General features: G+C 37.8%; 1 protein-coding gene across 5 annotated transcripts in view; it reads left to right on the forward strand.

The window, feature by feature from the left end:
* The window catches only part of LOC112162668 (pogo transposable element with ZNF domain), a 29,169-nt gene that overhangs the window by 5,349 nt on the left and 15,372 nt on the right, over positions 1-8,448 (forward strand). For all 5 annotated transcript variants that reach the window (XM_024298530.2, XM_024298526.2, XM_024298528.2 and 2 more), the window contains exons 7-14: positions 166-251; positions 327-479; positions 2,436-2,722; positions 2,852-3,009; positions 4,580-4,680; positions 4,762-4,908; positions 4,998-5,132; positions 5,953-6,027. In XM_024298530.2, the coding sequence (XP_024154298.1) occupies positions 166-251; positions 327-479; positions 2,436-2,722; positions 2,852-3,009; positions 4,580-4,680; positions 4,762-4,908; positions 4,998-5,132; positions 5,953-6,027 (1,142 nt within the window). The remainder of the gene's footprint in view (positions 1-165; positions 252-326; positions 480-2,435; positions 2,723-2,851; positions 3,010-4,579; positions 4,681-4,761; positions 4,909-4,997; positions 5,133-5,952; positions 6,028-8,448) is intronic.

The following is an 8,448-nucleotide window of genomic DNA, read 5'->3' on the forward strand; positions in this document are numbered from 1 at the left end:
TTTGGAGCAATACTAATTTTTTTGGGTTAACGTGGTTTCATTTTAACTAAAGTTGTGGGTGAGTTAAAATAACTATACTATATATCCTTTAGGGGTTAGAGAGTAAAGAGGGAATTCGTACCTTTGATTCATGGTTGACTATTTTACTTGTCTGCCTCTGTTCAGGTGAGGTTGGACCTGTCGCCCCTCCCAAGTGTAATACCTGCGGGACTCAGTACAAACTCGTAACAGAATTGAGAGGATTCATGTGTGTAAGTAAGATCTGAGGCCTGAATGTTGTTCTTCAGACTCCTCCTTCCGTCTTTTCATCACCCTTTCCTCTCCAGTTGTGCAGTCCTTCCATCGCTCTGAGCCTGAAGAACATGAGGCGCAGCATCAATCAGAAAAGGAGGAACAAAAACAAGAACCGGACTCCGAAAAACAACAGAGACCCTCAGAGCTCCAACAAGAGCTTCTCGATTTGGTCGGAACCTCCAGCCGTGAGTTTAAATTGTTAACGTTTCTGAGCAAAACGTGGTTATGAACTCACACTAAACACAAAATCTTATTATATGATAGTAATTTGTTTACTACGACAGAATATTACAGCCATTTTACGAGGAAAAAAAAGTTGTTACAACTTTAAAGTTGTGAATTTACAAGAAAAAAGTTGTAACTTTTAAACTATGAGATTAAAGTCATATATTTATTACTTTAAAAGTCAGAAGCTACATTTCTGACTTTTTTGTAAATTTACTCGATTTAAAGTCTAACGCCTCTAGACCCGCCCTCATTGGCTGAGAGGGTGAACCCGCCCCTCCCCCTCTGCTTCTGCTATGCTAGTCGGACATAAATTAATGAAAAGAAAAAAAGGTTTTTCAAGAACGCCAGCTTTTCTGTTGGGTTTATCTCCTTAGCAACCATTTTATTTTTTGGTCGCCTAGATGTGACAAACAGATCTATGTAATTTTTAGAAGAATCCTCAAAAGTAAAATTATCAGATTTCCTCGGCAACAGAAGTTTCTTGTTAACAATTCCCACAATCCTGATATGTTCACATCTAATATCATAAAGTTCGTTCAGCTTGAGTCGGGGATTCATTTATTAAGTTTTCGCAGTGTTTACGTAAAACAAATGTGCGAGCATCAGGGAAACACCCTTTTTGTGAGCTCGCCATATTAACGCCGTATAGGGTGAGAAGCTCGGTCACCCGGAGAGAGCTCGGAGTAGAGCCGCTTCTCCTCCGCATCGAGAGAAGCCAGTTGAGGTGGCTCGGGCATCTGGTCCGGATGCCTCCTGGACGCCTCCCTGGTGAGGTGTTCCGGGCATGTCCCACTGGGCGGAGGCCCCGGGGAAGACCCAGGACACGCTGGAGAGACTATGTTTCTCGGCTGGCCTGGGAACGCCTCGGGGTCCCCCCAGAGGAGCTGGAGGAAGTGGCCGGGGAGAGGGAAGTCTGGGCATCTTTGCTTAGACTGCTGCCCCCGCGACCCGGTCCCGGATGAAGCGGAGGAAGATGGATGGATGGATGGATGGATAGAAGCTACAACTTCTAATTCCAACATTTTTCTCAAGTGGCTTCTCAGTTATGCTTGAGGAATTAGAAGGCAATAAATCAGGTGTTTTTTCTTTTCTTTTTTTTTTCATTCAAGATGGCGGCCTTATCCCAAGGTCATTTGCAAAAAAAAAAAAAAATGATTACTACATTAAAGGCGCAAATTTACGAGAAAAAATAAAGTTGTGTATTTACGACTTAAAAGTAAGAGGCTACATTTCTGGCTTTTTTCCGAAAATTTATGAGTTTTGAAGCAATTAATTTGCAACTTTAAATCTTTTTTTTTTTATTTAATTATCCCAGATACTCTGTCGTAGTTTACTGCGCATTTGGAAAAATCAATTTTTGAGTTTTCCATTTCATTTTTAGTTATGGTTGTAGACTTAAGTGTGTGAAACTTCGTGAGGATTGCTTGTATAAATGTTATCTTTTCCTTTATTGTGCAAAAATCTGCTAATTTTACACTTTACCACAAAATGGCCGGCAAGCTGCAGGTCCTGTGGCCATCCCATAATAATGTCAAAACTGATCTTGGACGTCCCAAACACGTGCATTTTGGTTTTGTTAGTGGATTTTGAAAAATATATATATATATATTTTTACCCCAAAAGAGAATTGAGCCCCATTTATTTGTTTTTTTTGTGGTTTCGGCTGCTGTGATGTCATCACTTTTGGGGTAAGGGGTTCATTTTGAATTTGTTTTCACCCGGTACTAGATTTGTGCAAATTTAGGTGAGTTTTTGAATATGTGGAGATAAAATTTTCGCTCTAATGCACAATAAGAACAAAGAATGTAAAAGTTTCTTTGGTTTATTCAGAGATAATTTATGCACACATGTTAAAATGTTGTGTTTTTGCTCTACATGGAACATAATCGGTATCTGCGCTCTTTTCATTTCAGGTTAAAGATACCACCCCACCTCAGAAGCCTCACAAAACTTCTGATGATTATATCTATGAGGACTTCCCCAGCCCTTCCTCTCCTTTGGCGGCGTCCTCCTCGCAGCTAGAGAATCTCTCCCAGACCACCACAGAGATCCCCAAGGCCAAAATGGTGATCCTGTTGGAAGATTTTTATTATGGAAAGGATCCTGGACGAAGTGCAAGCCAAGCTAACCTCACAAGTGGAAGGTCATGTGGACCTTTCACCTGCATCGTCTGCTCCGAGTCCCTCCTGAACAACATCAAGTGAGACTTTTTTATTTATTTACTTACTTTCTTGGATTTTATTTTTTGTTCAGTAATATACTCTGAAGAAATTTAAAGCAGCTGAACTAATTTGAGGAAATCTAAAGCAGAAGTTTTCATATTCGACAGGTTGATGCAGCACATGAAGCAGCACATGTTCTTGATGTCTAAGGAGAACGAGGAGGATGAACCGTTGCCCTCCTGCTCTCTCTGTTATCGAAACTTCCCGTCTCCGTTTAAGCTGCAGTGCCACATAGAAGCGGCTCACAGCCACTTGAAGACCACAGGTGTGTACCGCCAAAACCCTCAGAGAAAGTTTGGATCCTGATCCAAACTCTTTACTTAGTGGTGATTCAATTTAAAAATTAAGTTCTTTGAATTTAAGGTAAAACCACGATTCTTCCTTTGATATGTTTGAATGGTTTTTACTGGATGTATAAAAAGAAATACTTAATCACCATCATTTAAAGCTTTATTTAAAACAGGAGATCAGAATAAAAAAACGTAACGAAAAGATTTAGAAACAAAAAAATACTTTTATCGCTTTAAACAATGTTCGTGTTTTTCTGTCAACATCTTGGTTAACTTCTGGAGTAAACAAAACATAAACATCACTGTTGTTTTTTTATCATCTTACCACAAATCGTGAAAATGTTCTCCACCATTTTCCATCCTCAAAGTTTAGTTGTCTGCAGTTCTAGTAGATCAATGACAAGAAGAAAGTAAATGAAAACATAATAACTCCTCAATAGAAATGTAACAAGTACAAAACACTAGTGTGTGACGTCACATACATTTTTCAAAATATTCTTAATAAATATTCATTATATTTTATCTACTCAAATTTTTGATTATACTTTTTTAAACATTTTTTTTATCTTTTTTCAGTAAGCTGAACCTCATTTTTCATTTTAGTTATGAAACTGTTTTACTTTGAAAATGACAACCTTCACCGACGCTTTAATTTGACGGTTTATGTACTTCCTGTGACAGTAGTGCATTCGGTTTGTTTAGTTTGTATACTTAAAATCTAACATTATTTCAAAATTTGCTTGAAGATATATTGTTTTACTTTATTATATTTATAAAATCACAAATTGAAGATCTTGGACGTTGCAAATAGTTTTACACAAATTTTGGCAACAGATTACAAACGTCCAGTATTTGGATATTTGTCACAGTCCTAATCCTGATTCAGATCCTTCAGTTAAAGGAGAGGTTTCTGTTGGTGATTTTGGAAAAAAAACATGTTTAAAATGATTTTGGAAAGCAAATGTTTTTGTTTACAGACTTAAAACACTTTAGTCACTCTCTTATTTTTCTTTATATTGTTACACATTAAATTCAATTCAGTTTTATTTATAAAGCCCAAAATCACGATGCAATCATCTCAGTGTTCCCTAGCCATATTACCTTTAGTGTCTCAGTTTTTTGTTTTTATTTTGGTGCAATTTTTGCATGTTTTTTAATTTTTCTTTTAGTTCTGCATTTTGATTGGCTGTAAAGTCTATCAAAATGTGCCATGTCTCCTGTATGAAATACGATCAATTTGACAAATCTCCACGCAGATCTTGGCTTTCATTCTGTTAAACTGGACTTACTTTACAAAGGTTTGAACTTTAAGACTTTAAAAAAAGGATGAAAAGTGTAAAAATATCAACTTTTGTCTGAGAAAATGATTTAAAGTGTGTAGAAAAAAGGAAGTTTACTACTTTGTGGATTTTGTCTATTTCTGGTTATTTTTAAAGCATAACTTCCGCAATAAACACAAGATCTCTGTACCTAAATTTGTTTTTTTGTTGTTTTTGGCATTGCAATATTAGTGTATGTATTAAGAATTGTGTCTTTTTCTTGTAGCGTTGTGTAAAATATGTGAGCTGGAGTTTGAGAGTGAACCGGCCTTCATGTGGCACATGAAAACCACACACAAACCCGGAGAGATGCCGTACATCTGCCAGGTCTGCCAAAAAAACCTTTTTCATCTTCACAACCTGTCGCTCAAACACAACCTGACTGTTCTCTGGTTCGTTTTTCTGCAGGTGTGTGACTTCAGGTCGTCCTTCTACTCCGACGTCTGGTCTCACTTCCAGGACACGCACGCTAACACCAAGCATCTGCTGTGCCAGTTCTGCCTGAGAGTTCTGCGCAGCAACATCTGCTTCCAGCAGCACTTTGCTCGCCACCAGGTACAGAAAACGTGAATGGGTTTAACTCTGCTCAAAGTGAAGGGAAATCCTCTGTTCTACATCATTTATACTAACTTGTGTGTCTGCAGAGGAAACACAAGCTGAGCTGCGACAAGTGTCGTCTCCACTTCCTCTACGTCAAAGAACGTGTCGAACACGGCGCGCTGTGTCACAAAACACACATCAAACCCCGTCAGCTCTGCGGGCTCAAGCCTGGAACTAAGGTAAACCCGGGTTTCACCAGACCGCCGCACACCTGACCTCATTTAAAGGATTCAACCGAAACGTTTATGAAAGCAATTTACATCTCCCACAACCTCACCTCCACTGCACTGGTCTGACACAGGAAATATTCAATCAGAAGTGAACATCCTGCTGTCTGATGGTGAAACATCAGCTGCTTTCTGTAGCGGCAGAGCTGTAGTGCAATGTAGGCTATTGACTGTATTAGAGAACTGGACTGAGTAACCCTCCCCCCCCTCGCACTGCAAACAGGAAGTGGGCTCCAAGAAACCATAGACTTCTATAGAGAAACAAACATCATTCTATTTGTCAGAATAACCATTCTTGGTCTGGAACCTTTTTATTTTTTTTAAAACATGTGATTGAAGCTATAAACTGACCAATCAGATGCCTCAATTAAAGTAGGCGGAGCCTGCTGGCCCCCAAGGCCAACATTCAAAACATTTGACAGATTTCGTGTAGCCTGCTTTCATGTGGTAGAGTGTGGACTTCCTACAAACTCACTCCTGATTGGTTGTTACCATAGAAACGTCGACTCAGACCAATCACTGCTGATGATGTCGTCTGTTTCCAGATGGCAGCATCCTTATATAAAAAAAAAAGGCAACTGAAGCAGGAAGTAAACAATTTTCTGACTAAGTCAGTCCAGTTCTTTTATACAGTCAATAGCACAAAAAATTATATTTATTTAAGAAGTTTTTCTGAAGGATTTGTGAAACTTTTAATGTAAAATGTTATGATTTTTATCAGTTTTGGGGGATTTGTGTCATAAGTTGTGATTTTTTTTTATTTTTCTTTCAGGTGACTGTACGGACGTACGCTATGGTTGGTGGACCAAGAAATCAAAGCGGTTTAAAAAAGATCGTCCCATGCAAGGTGAGAACCGCACTTCCTTTTTTTTTCCAGTAGAACTGGAAAAATAGCTTTTTTGTTGCCTAAAAGTACAAACATTTTCTTACTAAAACATCTTCACAGTGAAGCCCAGTAGTTTTTAAACAGGAGCTGTGTTCACTCCAGAGAGTATTTGATAGTAATATTTAGTATTTTATGCAGATGTTGTTTTTCCAAACATGCTTTTGTCTTGGGGAACTACACCAAGAACTCAATGACCAGTTGAGTGGAAACTTTTTAAAACTCATTAAATATTTGTTAATAGAATAGTTCTCTTCTATATAAACATGTTGCACAGATAAAGAATAATAAGAAATTGCAATGAAACCAGAGCTGTGTTTATATCGACACAAGTAACGGTAATAAATAAAAAATGTGTCATGTTAACACTCCAGTCGAAATTCTCAATCAGACTCATCAAATCAAAATTTCCTTCCGGTTGAGATAGGCGGGTTATACCGATCCTTGATCCAATTGAGGTGCATGTAAACAATTTATTCTGGTTGTGAGTCGTTGCTGCTCTGGATTATAAGTTATGTGTAGACGGGTTGATGCGCGAACAGGACCAGCCGGCCGCTCTAGTCCAATAATGTCTCCGAGTAGAACAGCCAGACTCGTAGCTTCCTGTCTGTGAGCAATGGAGGGGGTTTGTGACGGCATTTGTGACGGCGTTTGCTCCGCTTCAGGGCCACCTTTGCTTTGTGCTTTGTGCTGGACTCAGGAGAACCGTGTCTCCGAGCAGAGGAGCGGCTTCAGGACAGTGTATGAGCTCCAGAGGCGGCTTTTGAATGCGGAAATGCTCGTGTAGTTCAGTGAAACGTGAAGTTGTGTTACTAATCGTGTCCAGACAAAATAAAGACTGATGTTATTCCCACTTATTTACGTGCAGCCAAGATGCACTTTGCTGCGTTATCCGGATTAAATGTGTGTCCAAGGCTAAATGTTGGTTTTGGTACGTATTAATCTCACCATGAACGTAACCCTAACACGTCCGTGTGGCCAAGAAAAAAAGTTCAGCACTGTCATTTTCAAAATAAGTAAATATATAATACTAATAAAAATAATAAAAGGACGCTTAGAAGATCATCTCGCACTCTGCCGCAGCTTTGTTAGTTTACAACGGAACTCGCTTCTTCTACGGCTGTTTCCAGCAGTTTAGATATTTATAGATATTTAATTTATTCTGATTTAACTTGTTGCATATGTAAGCGTTGTTATAATCGGATTAAGTTTTGTAAACAATTCAATTCTAATCTGATCTTTGATCAGCAGGAGTGTCAAAGTCAATCGCACAGGGGGCCAAAATCCAAAACATACCATAAGTCACGGGACGAACAGGATAAACATTTATTGAACACAATAAAACTAAATTATTAAAACTTTAAAAATTTAACTTTTTGACATAATTATGAACTAGATATATAGTGTCACCTGTGATAATGCTAGTGTGAATGCTGTAATCTGAATTTGGCGGCTGAAGATGCTGAAATTAATTAAAAACGTTGAAGCTGATAAATGAAATCCTTGAGGCTGATAGCTGAAAACGCTGAAGCAAATAGCCAGCTAAAATATTAGCTAAAACCAAATTAGCTTAAAAAACAAACAAAAAAAACTTAGGCTAGCCAAAACAGCTAACATGTAGCTAAAATATTAGCTGAACTACAAAACAGCCTAAAAAAAATCTTACTAAATGTCAGAATAGTCCTAAAATCTAGCAGAATGCCACATTTTAAACCTTTAAAACCAAAACTTTTTAACATAATTATGACTGAAAACAGACATGAATATTATTCCAGAATAAATCAACTAAAACCTTAAAGACTTTCAATATTTTACTCTCCATTAAATATATTTAGTTAGAATTATACAAGTTAGAAATGAGCACAAGATAACATCGGATCATTAATAACAATAAAATAAAATAATGTGAAGGGCCGGATAGAATTACCCGGAGGGCCGGATCCGGCCCCCGGGCCTTAACTTTGTCATGTGCTTTAAAGACATTTTGCAAATGTAAACACAGCTTGTTTTGTTCTACTCTTTTCCTTCTATTTTTTTAAATGAAGCAGGTTCTTGTACAGGCTGAGACCAAGTTTCATCTGCTGACATCAAAACATTTTGATGAAATCGTAGATATTACCACTATATCACTGAATTTTTATTTAAAAGGTTGTCCAGACTTCCTTTATCCATTAAAATCAGTTTTTATCCAAATGGTTTTTGGAAAATCAGCTTTTTATTTACCTCAATTTAATTCTGGTTATCAAATGTGTTTTGCTAAAATAGTTTAGAAGAAACTATCCGACAAAAGGAAGCGAGCAAAAATATTTTATAAAGAAATGTCCTAAGCCGACAGGTACTTCCTGTTTGGAACGCCAAGGGGAGGGGTCACAGCTCTCATATACT

The sequence above is a fragment of the Oryzias melastigma genome, linkage group LG11 (assembly GCF_002922805.2).
Source record: "Oryzias melastigma strain HK-1 linkage group LG11, ASM292280v2, whole genome shotgun sequence".
Taxonomy (NCBI): Eukaryota; Metazoa; Chordata; class Actinopteri; order Beloniformes; family Adrianichthyidae; genus Oryzias; species Oryzias melastigma.